This window comes from Argiope bruennichi, chromosome X1 (assembly GCF_947563725.1).
Source record: "Argiope bruennichi chromosome X1, qqArgBrue1.1, whole genome shotgun sequence".
Taxonomy (NCBI): domain Eukaryota; kingdom Metazoa; phylum Arthropoda; class Arachnida; order Araneae; family Araneidae; genus Argiope; species Argiope bruennichi.
Window position 1 is genome coordinate 35,502,751 of NC_079162.1, and position 20,785 is coordinate 35,523,535.

Sequence of the window (20,785 nt, forward strand, 5' to 3'; positions counted from 1 at the left end):
CATCATCATTGCCCTCATGTTGTAAACTGTCATCTCTTCGATTCATCTGTCTATGACTCTCATCTATAGCTTTTCTTAGTGTTCTCCCAATTTACGCCAACGTTGAACCAGACCTCATATTCTTTTTCAGAAAGGTTTGCTTGGTCTAAGTAAAACCATCATATCAAATCGCTTGGACATCGAAATTGATCTTAACAAGTGAAATGCTGATCAATTGGAAAGAAGATTTTCTATGCAATTTTTATGTGGAATGATCCGTTCCTCGCTATTTTGATCAGTGCAACCGATTAATCATAACAAGCGGAGACTTTCGTAGTTACACTAATTGCCATTTTATTGTCTTGGCCAGAATATGCTTTGCTTACTGCATAAGAAGTTTATTTTTGGTTTTTTAATTTTCCTTTATTCCGAGTATATGAAAATCTCAAATGCTCAACGAAGACGTCAGGAATGTATCCCTTTCAAACCGGAAACCTACTTTAATATCTATTCCAGAATGAAATATACGATAGTATTCATTTATGCATTTCTAGAAGCGAAAAATAAAGAAAAGAAAAGAAACTTAATACAGCGGTTAACTTGAACTGTGAATGTAAAGATAATTTTTTAATATTTAGACGGCTATTCAATATTTAGACGGAGACGTTCTATTCAATTAACGTCTCGTATATTTAAGGCATTTTTTTTAGTATAATGGAAATGCAATAAAAACCAAAATTGGAATTGGTTGAGTAATGTATTTAGCTATTTTGCGGCCCTAAACAAGATACATTATGAGAACCATGGATAATTTTATTTCACATTTCAATGCATTTGTAATTTATTTTAATGATTAACTTCTATTAACGGTTTATTTTGACCAATCATTTTATCTTAATAATTTTGTTAAAATACATTGCTTTAATTAATTTATTTCTTAAACATATATTTTACAAAAAGTAATTAAGAATAAAATTCTTGGAAAATTGACCCTGATTATCTTAATTATTGATTTCCTTACTTTCAAATAACAGCATGTAAATTTTATGAAGGATTAGTAAAGGGACAATAAATATCAAATAAATATAAAATTACTATTTTACTGCAGCTTTCAATTGGAATATAGCATGATCATTTAATGAATGATTGATATTTCATTATAAAAATCAATTATTTATGTACACACACAGTAATACTAATATTTTGTCATTTAAAAAATTGTATGTCTTAAAATTTATTTATTTGACAATTAGGTTAATTTCTTTTATCGATTCGGTTGCGGCACCCTTTCGGTCCAGAGACACCAGGAAACTGACTAGTCTGCCTAATTGGAAATCTTACACCGCTTTTCACCAATTATGAGATTTTATATTTTAAATTCATAATGAGAAGGAATTGACAATAACGGTATGCCTGGAAATTTAATTTTTTTTCTCAAATTTTACAGGCAGTTTATGGGGAGAAAATTGGAGTGGGTTGAGTGATGTCTTGTTACCATATCCCGAAACTTCAACGAATGTGACAGCAGTATTGTTATCAAAAGGATTTTCTGTTATTGATCTTATCAGAAAGGCTGAAGAGTTTTACACAACAATGGGATTGGATTCTATGAAGCCGAAGTTTTGGAGCAAATCAATGTTTGTGCAACCAACCGATGGCCGTTTCGTAGATTGTCATGCAGTTTCTTACGATTTTGCCTTAGGTGAAGATTACAGGTGATTAATTTAAGAATTATAGATCACAAGATGAATGAAAGATTTAATAATTTAAATTCATTGTTGTAGATAAAAGAAATCCTACAACTTTTTGAAGAGGTTATGAAAATTATATTAAACTTAATGAAAAATGAAGCAATATATAAATCATCTATTTAATTTTATAATTAGATAAGAAGTCTTTAGTAGTTAATGGATGTATTTAATAAAACATTTTTACTAATTTTTGAGACATTAGTTAGTCTTTCCATGAAATTATAACGAAGATTTGAATTGATTACTACTATTAATACATTCTATACTACTATTAATGCATTCAGTAGCGAAAATTGCTAATAATTTGAGACTTCAACTAAGAGGTTATACTCTGATTAATTAAGTTATAAGAGAGTTTCTAAGACCTAATTATTTACTTAGTTATAAGATCATTGGCTTTATGTACAAATCAATGATGAACGCCTTAAAGAGCAGATTCTATCTGCTTTTTATTTACATTTATTTCGTTTCATTAAGATTATTCAGAACTTAATATCGCTTCTCAAATACGAATTCGTCAACCAATTAGTTCTCAAAAAATAGCTGTAATATTAAGAGCAAACGTTACTGTTGAAATTGCATAATTTATAAAAAGGAGATTGAAAAAAATCAATTTTTGAGCATTAAATTTAAACTAATAAAATTAACCAATATTTTGCTTAGGTGTGAGGTAAATAAATGACCTAGTAATTCAGTTTAAAACTGCATTCCGTATTCACTTGGACGTACAATTTATAAAATTGTAAAGTGTTTGAATGGAACGGACTAAACGATAAATGATCAAATACACGGAAATCTATCATTTAATCTAACATAGTTGACCTAAGAATGTAAGTCAAGTATTGTTCGAATTAAATAATATTTTTATCCTTGACCAATAATCTTGTCTTAACTCAAGGACTAGCCTCAAGGCTAGCATTTAGTTTTTGCAATAAAAATAAAATCACGCGAAATGGTTCGATCAATATCAAACACAAACGAGAACAAACTTTTGTTTATCGTGTGTAAAAAATTAGAAATTAAAATCAAACCTTTTGAAATCATGGATTATTGAGTAGAACAGCTTATTTAAATAAACGAAATATCACGCCCCATTCCGAATTTTTGAGCTAACAATTAATTTCATTTAAATGTAAAATTTATAGAAAACGATTATTTAATAAAGAAGAGGAGTAAATGCATTTTCATTGATAGTTTTCTGAAAATAATCCTGAATAAACGGAGGGTGGAGATCTCATTAACTGCCAATGTTTATATCCGAGAATCCACTGAGTTACTTTCTATTTAATAACTCGTTCATCCACAGAAACTCATTGTTTTTGCAAAGCTCTCTGTATAGCTTTGTCATAGCTCTGTATAGCTTGGTGCTGACAAATAAATAAATTAACAATTAATTCTTAGAAATTAAAACAATTTTTGGAAAGGCTGACTATGTATGGAAACTGTTTCTGACGTGAAAACTTAAACAGATAATGAGAAGTTTTACGCTCTTAAATTTTGACTAATTTTTAAACAATTAAGCATATATTTTTGCTTGGAAAAATACCTTTTAAGTTATATAAAGAATAATATTTTATGTTGTTTGAATCAATAAATATACTTCTGTAAAAAAATATATATAATTTAATTTTTATGCAATCCCTCATCCTATTAGCCATATATAATAAAATATTCTTGAGAAACTGCCATTTTGAATAAAAAGTTGTACTCCTCTGTGTCTTAAACTGACCGAGTTTTGACCTTATAACTATTTTATATGATTTTAGAACATTTTAATGGCTGCCTCAAGAAAGATCTGCCTACCAATCAACGTCCAGAGTTTTCTAAAGACGACCGTTGATAAGCCTAAAGTAATGAAATTCAAAATCTCATAATTAGGCCAGTTCTAGAAACTGAAGGTTACAAATTCTTTTTAGAATGTTTGTGTGATAAAAATATTACAAACAAAACTAAAAGTCTGAAAACAAATTTATACGTCATAATGCTTTCAGCAAATTATATATTGAATCAAACAACGTAAAATATAATTATTTACGTCATTTAACGTATTTTTTCTAAATGCAGCACATGGCTAAAGGTTGAGAAATTAAATGTTAAACATTTAAAGTAGACGCTCAGTGTTTAAAGATAGGTTTTAATAATAAATCTATTAACTAATGTGAATTCTAAGCGTTAATTCATTAGAGGCTATCAAACAAAAGACATGGGCTTTGAAAATGCTGCTCCAGAAAGCTCGTTTTATTTTCAATTAGTGGATGTAAACAATCTATGCAAAGTAGAACATTTCTTTCAAGTTTGCGAGTGAAGATTTTAAACAGAAAATTTTTGAATTTTCAGAAAATATTTCATCAACTAATCAACTTACAAGATTTTATTACTTTATGCGATAAATAATATTGTAGTGATATGATGCATTTACAAATAGGTTTTGTAACTTCACTACATGACCAAGACCTATTAATAAATGTTTACATTTTTCAGAATGCGAGTATGCGCGGAAGTGAAAGAACAGAGTTTTCTAGAAGCTGTTCATGAGATGGGACATATACAATATTTCATGGCCTATCACAAACTCCCAATGATTTACAGAAATGGCGCCAATTCCGCATTCCATGAAGCGATCGGAGAAACTATGGTTTACGCGGCTCAAAGTCCAAAATGTCTACAAAAATTAAACCTTCGATCTGCTGATATGCCAAAAGGTAAAATGAAAATAAACTAACTGGTTGATGCATTGGTTGTTTTTGCGATTGAAAGCTCAAGCTATAAGCCATACTTTGATCAGTGTTACTTATCAATGTTTTCAAATTTAAAATAAACGAAACAAAGAAAAGAAAAACAGCTTTCTTTTTTATTTTTGAAGTCGAAAATGTCAATTTTCAGATTTAGATTTTCTTTACTTTTGGAGGCAATCTGTAGAAATTTTTTTTTGCTAAAAAGAGATTCGATATATGGAAACCAATGCATATTTCTTAAATTTTCTTTTACATTTAAAATTAACTTGGATGAAATGTTTATAGTTTTTAAATTTAATCCATTATACGTTAAACTGGAACAACTAATCGAAAATAAAGATTACCTAATCCGAGATATCTTATTACTTTGACATACACATTTATGATAGCAGGAATCATCAGAAAGTGGATTTAATAATATTCAAAATATTAAAGATATTGGAGCCTCATTATTTTCTAAATGAGGGCGATTATGATTTTTATTATATTTTTTTCTATATAGTAAGAATTAGGAAGGATAATTCTTTAGAAGCTTATATTTCAATTATACTTAATTTATGTAATTTGATTTTTTTTTTTACTGGAAATAATTTTTTATAAGGGAAAAGAAGACAGTATGAGGCATTTCATAGAAAATAAGAACAAATCCAATGCATTTTTACAACCTAGAATAATACAAGAAATTATTTTGAATTAAAAGAAACTAGACTTTGTGAAATAATAGACACAATTTGTGAAATCACAGTATTTTGATTAAAATGAATTGATTTCTGCTAATTTTACTATTTTTGCAACTTTAAAAGTAACGAGACGGATTTTAAAATATTTTTTTAGAACTTTTAGAGAATATCCTCATGAAGCAAGCTCTCTCTAAATTTGTTCTGCTACCCTGGGCTTTAACAATAGAAATCTGGCGATACGGACTTTTCGCTGGTGAAATCAAGGAAGAAGATATGATGATCGCGTGGTGGGAGCTCAGGTATTCATTGTATTTTACAACTGTTGTTTCAATATATTGATTAAAATTTTTATATGATGAAAATAGCGATAAATAGAGAATCAACATAAATACATAGAAGAAAAAATGTCATCTTCTCATTGCATATTATTAAACATTTAAGTTAAAAAATTTTATGAGTTAATTACGATTGTGTTACTAATTAACACTTTCAACGCTACCGACGAGATATCTCGTCTTTCAGATACTTCCAATTACAAGTTTCTGTGGGCCAAAATTTGTCTCTTATGCCAGTTTAAATAGGTTGAACATTTTAATACATATCTGAAGAATACCTTTACTTTTTTCATTTATTTTTTGCATAAAAAATTTCACCACAGAAATCTGTAATTGGAAGTATCTGATAGACGAGATATCTCGTCGGTAGCGTTGAAAGTGTTCAAAACAATTTGGAACTACTATGTATAATTTCTATCCACAAGAATGAAGCACTTTTATTTTCAGCGGCTAATTTTCTTTTCGAGGCAGAGAAACTAATTTCTCATACATTTGACATATTAATTTCTTTAAATTTCTGAGTTTATTACGACTTCTCTAATCCTTTAAGACAATTCAGAAGTGATTGTATCAAACATCTGTCTGCAAAAATGAAACATCTTTTTGCAACACATACTTTTACTTTTGAGATAAATTGATTTTCTATGCATTTTAGAACGGATCTCATAACCAAAACAAGTTTGGGAAACAATACAACTCCTTATTTCTTTAAATACATAGCACATTAATTAAAAAGAAAATTATTTCTATTATTACCAATATTATAATCAGTATAATTACAATTGGAAGTATGAAAATAACTTAACTGAAAATAAATTTGAAACTATACTAAATCATGTTAAATTTTATGCGGTCATGTACGATTTTCTGAAAACCGAAGCATTTGATAATTGGTATGTAAATTTGAGGAATCGTGCAAATTTCTAAAAATATAAATTTTTGATAGAAAGTTTATAGCCTAGCAAACAATCCTAAGCATTTATTCCATTTAGATACATTAATGAAAACTCAGAGTTTAATGAAATTAAAAATAAACATCCTCTTTAAAATGTGTACTAATTTTCATTCTCCATCACTATTTAGTTTGCATATCTTTATAGACTGTTTCCTTTTTTTATCGATTAATTATAAGTTTATTAATTTCCAGTGGCTGGCAATAATTTCATTCATTTTTCATGATACAGTAATATGCTGATGATGGATTTAATATTTATAAATGCGTATTGTTTCTGATCATTTATTGAAACTGGCACAGTCGACAGTTATTTCATTATTTTCCAATGCTATAGGATAATACTTTCCTTATTGTTTGATGCTAGTACAAAATGATAATACTGAGAAAACGTTTAGATGGTTGATTTTATAATTTTTTAAAATGAGCCTGAAAAAAATTGTTGGTTCTCAAATACTATCCAGACTTCTGATTTACAATGAAATTAACTTAATAATGAGCTTCCATTCAATTATGCTATTTACTTCATGATGTGTTATGCTTATCAAATATTATGTCTGGTGGTGTCGTATCGTGTTTTAGCTTAAACTGTTTTATCACGTTTACATTAATTTTATTCCATAATTCGATTCATTTACGCTTGGGATTCGGATCATCTATCTAATTAGAACTCTTCTTTGCTATCACTGAACTGCAGTAGAGAAGGAATAATTTAATTAGATAGAAAGTGTAAACTAATTATATAGTAGATGTGAATTACCAGTGAGTCACGCGGCAGCCAACGTGTTAAAGCATTTCGGTAAGGTTACTCAAATTAAGGATAAACTTCCTTATTATAGTTCATTACCCTTCTGAGCAAATAAAATATCAGCACGTGTAAACCGGGAAAACCCATTTCAATAAAAACGGTGCAAAAATATTAAGGAAAATGAAAATCCTAGATCTTTTCATTCCCAAAATTTTCTAGATGACATAAAATATCCAGATTTTTTTTAAGTATTGGTTTAATTCCGTAAATTTGTGTCAATTAATCTTAGTTTTGATTTTTTAAATTCCTATTTTTTTTTTTTTTTTTTTTCGTTTCAATTCTTGCTCTTATTGGAAAACGTTCTTAACTGCAAAGGACAGTAATCAATTTCATGACTTATTTTTGGACAACCTTCTTAATTTTGAATCATGGTAAGATGGAGTGTATGAGACTTAGGCCACGCCCCACTGACCGAACTTCTATAGAGTTGAAACCTCAGTGATTAACAAAGTAGTAATGCTTGTAGCAGGAATGTGTTTTGTCACACATTCAAGCAGTATTTGAGAATGAATAATAATAGTATTTTAAGCAAGAGGGTGCATTTCCATATTATTACGGGGACTTGAGGTATTATTTTAAATGAATTCTAATCAGCAGATGCTTTAGACCAAGAACTGGTGTTGAACTCCCCCTTCAAACCAAGATTGGGCCCCTGACTAAGGCTCATTTTAGGATGGGGTGCGTGGGCAAAAATCAGTATAAAAAGCAAAGTTCAGGAGTTAGTTTGGAGTAATCTGCTGTGAAAAAAAAAAGAACTCAAGTTCAACTTTTTGTGACTGATTAAAAACTATCGGGGCATAAAAACAACTTCTAGAAAATATGATCCATCTGCAATTTGTTTATTGCAATGATGCCTATAATTTTTTTATGTACAGATTTTATGACCAGTAAAATTTATTAAACTACTTATTTTTTCAAGAATACATAATTTTTATTAAACGTATTTACAAACTTATATAATAGGCTATATATATGTAAAAAATACTGGAATGTAGTTTACTGGAGTGAGGGGATCATAGAAGTGCTGACAAATTGACAAAAATGCTGTAAGTAGTAAGGCACTGCTTTAGCAATTCTACCTAGGGCTTAGGATCAATTTGGCGCTGTCCTGGCCCCATTTCACCTTCTTCCACTCATTGGAAATCAGCATGAGGGATTCCGTTTTTCGAGGAAATATAAAATATAATGATTCTTATCAAAGATCAGCTCCAATCAACAAACTAAGAGCAACCATTCAAACCAAATATGCACAACTGTCATAGCTAAACATCATTTATAGTTTAATGATATGCTTTATTTGCAGCACTTCAAGATAACATTCGGTAATTAGAGATATATCAAAATACTTCTGATAAATACTAAAATTTTACAATTTCGTAAATTGGTTTTAGTTGTGGAACTTTTATATATATTCAATTATTTGATTATGCAATAATTATTCTAGCTGTTTGTAAATTTTTAGAACATCTGATATTAAGGCTAGGCGTTCGTTTATTTTGAAAAAAAACTTAGACGAGCTTCTCATTGAAGATAATAAAGTGTTGGGAAAAAAACCTTTGAAAGTAACGGTTGTCTATATTCTTTTCATAAACATTATTTAAATAATGTTTGTAATGATGTTCAATTTTATTATGATTCCTTGAGTTGTTATTAGTTTTTCGCTTTCTGATGGAAATAAAAGTATTTGAAAACCTTCTTTCATTCACTTTTTTTTCTATAGTTTATTCTACTCTGTAAGTGGAAACTTTAAAAAAACGATTTCAGATTGTCAAAGTAAATGTTGCATTGAATGAAGTATCCAATTATATATGACGCAGGGGCTTTTCTTTTCTTGCAATAGTAGATTTTCTAGTAAGTATTATTTATTTCAAATCAGAAAAAAAAATTAAACAAATTTCGGAATATAAAAATATTTTTATTTTCGTAACAGAAATTTAATTATTATTTAACGTATGTTTTGCTGCAGAAAAAAAAAATCGTTTTTTATTTTCAGAAAAAAGTTTATTCTCAGCATTTGGATGTGTTTTTTTACTCACCATTACATTATTAACATTTTTATACAAGTATTAATAAAATCAAATATACTATTTATTGAACGGCACGTAAGAACTTATTGATATATTTGAGAAATTAAATAGCCTATAATTCCTATTTGACGAAGCTGTAATTGTAACTTGAAACTTCAATAGTTCATTTTTCTAACTTCTTTTGTTATGAATTAAACTTCACAATTTTGAAGACAGAAGTATTATAGTATCACAAGGAGTAACTCGTCTAGACACTAAGACATTTGGTAAAGCTGAATGGCCGGATTGCCTCAGACCATAAGACCATAATGCGAATGGCGTATAATATATCCCATTACGAATCTTACATGTACGAAACCCTCACAAGAAAGTGCATCCCTTCATCTGCGTTGGGACTGTTTACCAATCAACACCATTATGATTGTAGCGTCAAGGGAACAACGAATGTGCTTAGATATACACAATGGAAACTCCTCTTCTTCGTTCTCGAGATGACCCACCCCTCGGAGGAAGAAGCATTATTGTATTAATACTACTTTATAACAGACGTTTTTGTAAAGTAGTATTTATACATAGTCAAATTATACGTTTACATTAATTGTGTATGCATCTGGAAAGCAAAAGCTCTCCCCACTGTCGACACTAATTTAAACCAATGATCATTTATATTTCCAAGTGGCATAATATATTAAATAGTCACTCCAATACTACTTTTTTATTTTTTTACACGAGTAGAAGAAGGACTAACAAAAAATGAAGGGCAAAAGTAAAGTCTAAGAATATAAACGGGAATGAAAGTAGTTTTTCTCGATGACATTTATTGCTAAATTTTATTTCTACGACTCTGCTTTTTGTTTCATTCATACGAATTTTATTACCTTATTATTATTTTATATAACCTTTCTTTTAAACATTGATAGCATTGCGGTGCAGTGATAAAAAAACTAAACATAATTTACTTTTCCTTCTTGGTAGACTTTCAATTCTTAAGCAAGCATATTATATGTAATTCAGTTATTTAATCATACGTAAGTATGATTAAATAACTGAATGGGATGGGAATGGAAATTCTAGGATAGAATGGGAATTCGAGGATGATGCACGAGTAAAGTAAAGCAAAAAAAAAAAAAATACTGGCGATTTCTATGAATTTGCTTTGGTTGAGTTGCGATAGATTGATGGTAAGTTCTCATCTCGGAATCCATGGATTCCTAGTTTAAAACCTAGGGTTTTTTTTTAAATTTTCGCTGCTTACGTGGATTTATATTATTAAATATATTTCTCTTGGTGCGCTTTCCTAATAATAATCTTTTTGTGCCTTTCAAATATTTTACGAACACAGATTACGGATTCATTATATAAAAACATTAGGCTCATAAAGGTAATAATTTCAGATCTACTTTAAATAAGCTATTACTAATTCTATTCTCATTCGACCTTGTTTTAATCCATGCTGAATGAATCTTCCATGGGATAGCGAAGACACGTGATAGACTTTCCCTTTCTAAGGTTAATATGGCCCTAAATCACCACATCTGGAATATCTAAAATCTGACATCTCCCTTCTCATCAAAACATGGTTCATAATTCTAACGTTCGTCCTAAAACAGCCTTTCAAAACGGAGTGTTAATAAAAATAACTGAACATGAAGTTGTAACAAAATTGCTTCAAAATTGTAGATTTAATGAAATAATTGAGAAATTATGATTTTTTAAATGTTATCTTATTTCTGAAACAAGACTTTGCAGGCGGAATTTCTTTTTGTAACATAAAATACCTCGAGGCATTTGATAGACACTTTGAAGAATTAGTAAAGTGATATTTATATATTGCTGAATCTATAATCAATAGTATACTGGAAAGTAATTTCAAATAATTAATTTTTTTTTTCGTAATTCGCGGGTTAACAAATTAACTTTTAATATTTTTTATGGTCGATACATTACAGAATTAATAGTCTTTTACATCAAATATTAGTAAAATTACATGCCTGTTTAATCGAATCATAGATCACAAATTATTTGTGTATTTGGGAAATAAAAGTCCGCCTTTGATACTCTTTAAGTTAATGAGAATTTCAAGGTGTCCATTTCTTTTTTAGCCAAGAGAGATTAAACACGAGCGTGTCATCCTTGAAGCTTCAATATTTTTAGAAGAATCTATTTAAGGTGGTGATAAAAGGCTCCCAAACTGACAAAGCGTGAAGTTACACCATATCTTAGCGAAACACGCTCCTCTGATAGGAAGAAATCTTTACCTGCCCTACTTTAAACTGATAACAACTTCGCTCTTCCTCTATAAATCTCCTGGAGAATATGCTTTGTGATACCTATCACTTGAAAAAGGAGCCTCGGTAAACAGTTAAAAATGCACCACCTGAAGAATGGAATGTAAACTAATTGAGTAATTAATCATCGAAACCAACCTACTTTTAAACAAATCAAAAACAGCGTTCAATAAACGTAATCTTTTTGAAGGACGCGGTCTCGAAGCTATGAAAATAAAAGGAAAAAAGTGATTTTCGAAGAACGGATAACTTGCAAGCAAAAGTGAAATAAAAAATGTTTGCTTTGTACTTGAAGTTGCTTCGCAAAATATTATTTTCCTACTCTATAGTTTAGTTAAACTGATGTAGCAAACTATTTTATAAACAAAAGAGATAAGCAATAAAATAATTTTCTCAACAAATAGCACAATCTTGAGTTTTATACATTATACAGTAAAAAAAGCTATTTTACAAATGAATATTACTTGATATTAAAGAAATAATACTTTTTATCACACAGCTTTGCTTTTTAATGTAAAAAATACTAATACTAATATACTAATAATACTAAAATACTAATACTAATATAAGCAAAAATGAAGCAACTTTTAACACATTCTTTATAGCATATTTTCTTCCTTTTTTATTGATTCATTTTATAAACCACATAATCTTAAATTACAGTTTTTTTTTGCAGTAAATGGCTTATTTTTTAAACGTAAAATTATCCATTAACCCTAAACACTCTAACGCTGACTTTTAGGAAGCTCTGCACTTTTCCCCTTAAATGCAAATTTGGATTAAAAATCTTTTTTAGTAGTCGAAAGTTATTAAGTATTTATTAGTTAATATAGTTTAATGCATTAAGCGTTCTAAAATAAGTATATTCAATAAAAACAGTAGATGGTTCTCAAAGGAAATCTTCAGTTCTTTTAAAAATTCTAAAACTTTATAAGAAATGAAACATAAAAAAATAAATAAAATATTGTATGTGGGTAGTTGGAATGATATTTCAAACATAAGTTTTATCCATTTTTTATTATATGCCTTTTATTAACTGTTTAAATATATTTTTCTTGTGCTTTGCATGTTGTGAACTAGCATGCATGTTTTCTTAAAACAAAAACTGAATTTACGCTTTGTGTTAAAACAAATATTTTGCTTCACATACCCAGTGATTACACCAGCTAGTCTTAAAAATTTTACAAATGAATGAAATTTTAGATTTCAAGACAAATAATTTAAATAATTATATTAAAAACAAGAACTACGGAAGTAATTAATTAAAAAATCAGAGTTGAATTAAAATGTCAACGAAGACTTGTGACTGAAATCATGAGAAATTGATACATTTTTTAGACATACTTACCTACATTTTCCTCCTTATTTATATAAAAATACTATTTATCTTAATTTAACAAAAAATTTGTCTAAACCGTGTGTAAGCTATATAAATTTGTGTAAATATTAAAAAATGGAAAAGAGTAATGTGAAATTCAATTGAAAAATTCCCATGTATATTGTCAGGATGAAAAAAAGAGGATAATTAATAATTTAAAATCGAGAGTAAGTTTAAAGTTTTTCTGCGCAAATAACTTTAAATTGGAAAATTAAAAAAAAATATTAATTTTTCAATATTCTAATTAAAAATTTGAATAAAGTTGTAAGTGATTCATTAGTTCTTATATATTAATTAATATTTGATTTAACCATTTTATTTAAATCTTGACATTTTGTATAGCAATGCACTACACGTTCTTTTAAATTAAATGCTGTCAATTTTACTAACAAGTTAATATTTTCAATACAGGTCGTTGCGAAATTTGTTTTTTCATAGAATATTATCTTTTATTATTATTCTTTACAGTTTGAGAAAATCTTAAATATTTTTGCTTTCATTTTCTAAATTACACTTATAAAGGTACAATTGGTTTCTGAAAAATTTTGTTTAATCTTATAACTTTAAATTCCATGTAGAAAACAGTTTCAAGGGATTGAACCACCTGACATCGAGAGTGCTTCATTATTTGATCCAGGGTCAAAATACCATGTGCTCCTCCACATTCCATATATGAGGTATGTAATTTTTTAATCTTTTATAAATTGTAATCAAAATGTTTATAAAAATATCGCAGAAAATTGTGTGTTTTTGAGAAAGATCACTATTTTTAACTAATAATTCTTTGTCTTATTTTACAATGTTTATTAATGTTTCAGCAAATTTTATTTCTGCAAAATGCAAGACAAATAATTTTAATGACAGTTATGAATACTTGTTAAATTTAATCTAAAAAAAATATAGACTTTTAGCCTTATATTATCTTTTTCCATTTCTAAAAGTATTAATGCTTTATGTCTTACTCTTTCATCTCTTTTTACCCCCCCCCTATTATCTTAAAACGATATTCTACAATTAAAACTTAGTAATCTATTAGGTAGGTAGCGCATTATTACTACTAGTTCCACAGGCAATTCGATTTTTTATTGTAGTGTATAAAGGGTCAAAACGGAATAGTGGACTTAAACAATGAAATAAATGAACCAGTATAACTTTTCTTCGTGCGATTTATTATTATGACTTTTATTTTTATTATCTTTTATTTTTATTATCTTCTATATTTGGAAATATCCTGAAGGTCTGAGAAAAGTTTTACTGAATTCATTTTTTTTTCAGGGAAACAAGTGAAAAATAATCAATAGTGTTAATTTTTCAAACTTCTTCAAATCGTCCTTCTAGTGTTTGAATTCTGTTAAGATCATTTTGTCTGAAAGAAGATTCATTTCAAATTCAACATTTTATAGATACTATCACATCAATTTATAGTAGTATTCTATGATTATTTTAAATAAATTCAATAATGAATAAAAATGTGACGTATAAGCATTTGATATATTGAGATTAAGTACCAGGATAAAAAAAGCGTTATCTTTCCTTGTAAATCTTATTATTTTTTTTTTTTTTGAAGTTCGGATCTGGAAAACAACATACATACTCTTTACTATGGCGTAATAAAGTGGTTTGTTTTATTTTTTACATGGTAAACCCATTTTTATTTGTTTTAAAATGAAAATGAGAAATAATTATAATTTTTTTTAACATGCGAGCAGAAAATCAAATTTCCGTATTTCTCAAGATATTTTTAATATGTGAAATAAGCCATAATCATTTAATGCCTTCTATTTTTGTGTAAAAGTCTCAAAATATATATATGGACACTCCATCATAGGCATATTGAAAAGGAATCACAATCACTCCAAAGCGATTGAAAGTCTTTTTATATTGGTCTTCGAGCATAAGATTTAAAATTTCAAGGTGTTAGATTAAGCGTTTTTTAGTGAAAATTTAAATGTTCCAATTCATGATTATATCGTAATGATGAGGCGGAAGACGTTAGAGAAGACCCGTAAAATCCCAAATCATTGAAAGATATCTTCAAATTAGTTATTATTTAAATTGCTTTTTATAACTTCAAAAAAATACTCTAGTTACTACGTTGAACATTATACGTTGAATATTCGAGTTTTTATCAAACTAACAAAAATTGTTTTAAATTCAATATTTTTAGTTTCTGAACAGTAATCTTCATAAAAACATTTAAATTTAGCTCTAAACTCCTTATTTGAGAAGTTATATTGATTTTTATATTAACATAATGCACATTTTAACTCTTTGACTACTAAAAGTGGGGATATATGTCCCCACTTTTAGTAGCCACCTGCTGATAAAACCCATATTTGATAATAAATTAAAATTTAATGCATATTTTTTGTTCAAATTGGATAAAGTAATTTCTCAATATGTTCCGCAATTCCTGAATTAGAGACTAAGCAATCTTTTCATATTGATGTATGCACACACAATGCGAAAAAATTGAAATTTTTATATTATTTATCAGCTGAATTCCAATATTTAAAGATTGGACAGAAAAGCAGTTTACTTTTTAGTTCAGGAATTAGATAATATATTCCATCGTTATTATAAGCTGTCTACCGGATTTGAAAAAATCATATGATAAACTTCTAAACTAGAAGATTTTCACTTTATATTTCTTTTTAGTTAAGAAAAAATCCAATTTTCTAAAACTTTTCATTTAACTGATTCAGTTTGATCTCATAGGTGATTTTTCAATTTATTTTAAGCAAAAATTCAAAAACGTAACTATTTTACAACGTTTTTCAAAAAAAAAGTGAAACTGACGTAATCACGTGCCTTAATTTATATTAGAAATAGTTAGTTAATGGTATGTGTCGACTGACTAAGACAGAAAGTCAGTTATAATATTTTTATTTGAAAAGTGCGATTGGAAAGGATATATTACATATATTTTTTAATAAATTAAATTTCTTCTGTCTTTATTTAGTAAAATCGCGTCTATCGCTAAAATTCTATAAAACCTTTGCAATCGTTTATAACCTTCGATATGAACTTTACTTCTATCCGTATAAATCCGTTCTGCTACAGTTATCTCGTCCAACAGTAAACGTATTCCACAACGAATACTGAGTTTTCTATATTTATTCAACTGAATCATCTCTCTCATTGATAAATGATTCCAGTACACAATTAAACAACTTTTTCTTCTATCGTACAAAAATTAAAATGAAAACAATAGGTATCTCTTTTCTAATGTAAAGTATTCGGAGACTTAGTCATTTCGAAGGTCACCAGATTACTCCAGTCAAGAACAAAGAAATGAACACACGTGTCGTGACGATGTTTGAATACAATTGCGAAAGGAAGAAGGAAGCCATAATGCTCATAAAGAGTTGTGTCTTAGTGAACAGGAAACTACAACCACTCTCAGACTCGTATTTCAACATGAATTCCGTATATTGGTTCATAAAAGAAAACTGGGGGTGGCCTACTCTTCTGGTATTTGCTACGAAGCAAAAAATTAGTATTCAGATGTAACAAGCAATTTCTCGTTTCTAGAGCTTGAAATACGTGAATGCATGATAATAATAGTTATGATATTGTTCATCAAATAAAGAGATGCGTGCTTATCTTTTTCAATAAAAAATTATTGTTTTGATATGAGGATCGTCTTTAAATTAATGTGTTTTTTAATTGTTTATAATCATATTTGTAATGTGATTATGAAGTTTCAAATATTACTCAACTAAGTTTTTCAGTTTAATTTCACGATATTCGTATTTTTATGATGTTATTAGTACTTTTTCATTACAGTTTTTAAAACTGTTTTGCTAATAAATGTCTGGGCCAATATTATTTTTTCCAATCGATAAATGTTGGATTTTTATTTTGCAACTTAATTTATTGGGAAAAGACAATAACAGACAAAAAAAAAGGAGGAGGAGGAGAGGAAGTTTACTATTCAGTTTTAAATGTAATTTAAAGACCAAAAAATGATTTTAGTCATTCATAATTTGATAAAATGGAATTTGATATAAAAGTAATTATAAAAATTGCGTCGATATAAAAATTTCTTTAAAGCAATGCCTTGAGTATCTATGATTATTTAATCTTATTATTCTAATGGAAGTCGTTTGCCAAAAGAATCTATAGTAATGAAGGCAATTCATGATCAACTGACACAGTAATTGCGCCATCCTGATGTAATTCAAAATCATTTCTTTATTTAATATGACGAAAACGATGTAAAATGTAAGTGCAGCGTAAGAGAACTTGCACTTAGATGTTAGATGGCATTTACAGTTGTGTTTTTCCTATGATATTGCAGAATTGAAGTAGATCAAGACGTCCAAAATAAGCATCCGAAATTTCGATGCTTGTGTATTAACCGCATTCCAGCGATTAATCGACCCCCCCCCCCCAATCAGCCAACAAAGCAAGTAAAAAGGTTGTTTCGTAGCTACTGTTCGACGTTCGCTATAAGCTAGTCCAATTATTAGAGAATATACGAAAAAGTTTCGAAGAGACCATTCTCTTTGGTTTCCATTTCAAATTGCCTTCGACTGAGTCCTTAATGCAATGCAATGTTTAAAACGACTTCGTGTATTTCAGGCAACAGTGTGAAGCCGCTTGTAATACACTGGAAATTTGTATTATAAATACAACCAAATTTGATTAATAAGTGTTTATTCTTTCAGTATTGATAGGCGACTTAACGTAAAGGTTTCTTTTAAAAAAAGCATTCACAATGGCATAAGGTTATTTTTATGACAAAGCGCATGCCTCTCTCGGGATTCAAACGAAATAAAACATTTAAAAGGCAAAGATGATGAGAAAAAGAAACGTGATTGCTTAATATCAAGAAACAATTGATTGCTTTCTTACATTTCCATTTTGTTTTTAAATACATTTTTAAAATGCTTATTAGGAAATAAAAATAAATGAATAATTGCAATTACAACATTTAATTGTATTTCCTCATCTATGCGATTTTCTTCATTTCATTGTTTTAACAACTGCTGAACTCTTTTTTTTTAGCAGCTTTGTAACTTACTTCACAGCTATTTGTTTATCTATATCGAAAATGAGAATTAAAAGCATTAAAACTGTTTCGCAAATTAATCAGTGAATTTTTAAATAATGATAAGAAAGATTTTAAAGATAATCTCGAGTTTCTGTTTTGTTTATGCGAAATGTTAAATTAGATATTTATGGAGCGGAAACAAAAATTTTCATAGCTCATTAAATAAAGATTATATGATAGCATAATCATTTATTGTAAAAATATTACAATACAGAAAACAATTTCCGATTTTATAGAGTACAATCGTTCATAAGCTGCAATATATCATCAAATTAATTTCAATAATTAGTTTTTGGCTATGACCAGAATGTATTTTATTTTAGACACTCACTCGCTTTGATAATAGGTCAAATTTTATTCATTAACTATTTTACTTAAAATAGGCTATTAAAATAATCCATCCAAAATAACCCATGGAAAGCCACTTCATCATTAATACACGATGGTTGAATATAGTTTATATTTTAGGCTGTAAAATCCAAAATTTTTACAATGTATGAAAATTGTGTTTTATTCTTATGAATGAAAGTTATTTCATGCAAGGTGACAATGCAATAATTTAGACCTTATTCTAATTATGAAAGGTTCTGAATGATTTATTACATTTATCAAAACTTTATAAATGCATCTGAAGCTTTTCACTTTTTTGGAATTATTAATTCAAATTATGGTAGGTTGAATTAATGTGAAAATACAATGATGCTCTGTGCCACTATAAAGGGCTGAGGTAATAGTTTAACATTTCACGCAATCATTCTTGGAACAATTTATTCTACATTTTAGAAACATTAACTTCTTTCGCTGTTAATTGTTAATCAACTTATTTCTTAGTAAATGTTAGCCATTTTTATTATGAATTATTAATGATTTTGATTTTGAACTGCTGGTTTGCATTTAAAACACAACAGTTTCGTGTTCGGAAAATTTGTTTGTAAGCTGAATGTCTTTTTACCAGACATTCGATCTATTCTAAAATTTTCTTTTTAGATTGGACTGACATTGTTATTTTATCAATTTTATATTACTGCTTTTTTACTGGATATCATTATATATCTCTTTGTAAGGTACTTTTTGAGTCGATTCTTGGAGCATCAATTTCTAGAAGCCATGTGCAGATTTGCTGGGGAAGATCTTCATTCCTGTTGTTTTATAACAAGCAAGGAAGGTGGAAAGAGACTGAAGTAAATATGAAGCAATTCTTAAATAAGATAGTTTATAGGAAATTAACTATAAATGGTATTATGTTTGGGAATGATATCATTTGTCATGAAAATCTGAATCCAAATACTAGTAGTAAGAAGATTGATTTTGATAATTCTCTTAGATTTTGAAAATTAGACTTCCACTTACGTTTAAATATGTTTATACATTTTATAGTCACTCAAACAGGATACAATATTCATTGTATGCATGTAGCGGTTTCATTTTATTTTGAATATGAATTATTGCTGTTATTTAGTTGGAGTTGAGCGACACAAATATTTTTATACAATCCGGAGTATAAAAAAATTTGACTAAATTTGACTAAAAAAACAAATTTTGACCATAACACTTAAAATTCATTTTGATATAAATATATAGTAGAAAGTGTTATTTAACATAGTTTGAGTAACATCAGTGCACCGAAATTTAATTAATTAAATTTAATTTAATTTAACAGAATAGAGGAGGAAATTAACCTTATATCTCTGAGAAAAATTCTTGCTTCTCTTTCAACATATATTGTGGGAAGCACAAATCATTTACATTCATTTCCGATTCACCCTTAAAAAAAATGACTATCCAGTTCATACATTTTCTTAAGAAGAAACACATACCCCCCCCCCCCGAAAAAAAAAAAAACTAAAATAGATGATTCAATCATTCCCGGCCTCTATTATAGTCATTATCGTGAAACAACTTGCTTCCACATAAGACAACCTAATAATCACAAATATATTGATGCATTTGGATTTTTTTTTACTCTGAAAATATATGCTTATTCAGTCCTATTTGGTTTTTTAGTTCATTTTAGCAAAATTCTATAAATAAAATGAGAATTTTCCCATTTTTTATTTCTTGGAAATGCTTCTTTTATACCTGATCTTGCTCTTTTTATTACCTTACAGATTTATGCTTTCTCTTGGTGCATCTGTATCTTGGAAAGATGCGCTTGAAGTACTGACTGGCCAAAGAAAACTGTCAACGAAGCCGCTCTTGAATTACTATGAGCCATTGTACAAGTGGCTCATTGATTATAATCATAACAACAATATTAGTGTAAATTGGTAATTGTAGAATAAGCAACACATATCTCTGTGTAAAATTTGGATTGGTTTTCATTATTTTTTAAGTTTAAATAAATACAGACGGAAATACATATGGCAAAAAGCTAAATAACTTCAAAATTATTCATTTGGTAAACCAATAAAATATAATAACATCTGCAAAGTGTCATGTTCAATAAATTACTATAATTCATTTTATCACTGAATCTGGCAAGAGGAGCGTGGAAAGAATTGATTGTGTGTACTTTTTTTTCTTTGTACAGCCCCCGCCTCCATTGTACGAGACAGTATCGACAGGAAAATGATTATGTGTACTAGAGGGACTTAAAACTTTTCACATTCGCGACTGTCCCATTTTCAGTCAGAAAAATTTTACCGCGACTCTGAAAACCAATAATAAAAATGAAGTATTTATTAGAGATCCTCAAAAAAAAAATTCTATCACTAACAGTTATTTACAAAATTTTCGTGAAATTTTTTTAATGAAGAGTACTTTTTTAACCTTTTCGGCCCGGATGATATCACC

At 28.3% G+C, this 20,785-nt stretch overlaps 1 protein-coding gene across 1 annotated transcript; it reads left to right on the plus strand.

Annotated features, from left to right (window-relative positions):
- Nucleotides 1-1,450: 1,450 nt before the first annotated feature.
- On the plus strand, nucleotides 1,451-20,336 carry LOC129959048 (angiotensin-converting enzyme-like). Its single transcript, XM_056071838.1, has 6 exons — nucleotides 1,451-1,694; nucleotides 4,212-4,432; nucleotides 5,300-5,444; nucleotides 13,512-13,610; nucleotides 19,057-19,173; nucleotides 20,101-20,336. The coding sequence occupies exons 1-6, from the start codon at nucleotides 1,573-1,575 to the stop codon at nucleotides 20,261-20,263; spliced, it is 867 nt and encodes a 288-aa protein (XP_055927813.1). The 5' UTR covers nucleotides 1,451-1,572; the 3' UTR covers nucleotides 20,264-20,336.
- Nucleotides 20,337-20,785: the final 449 nt, after the last annotated feature.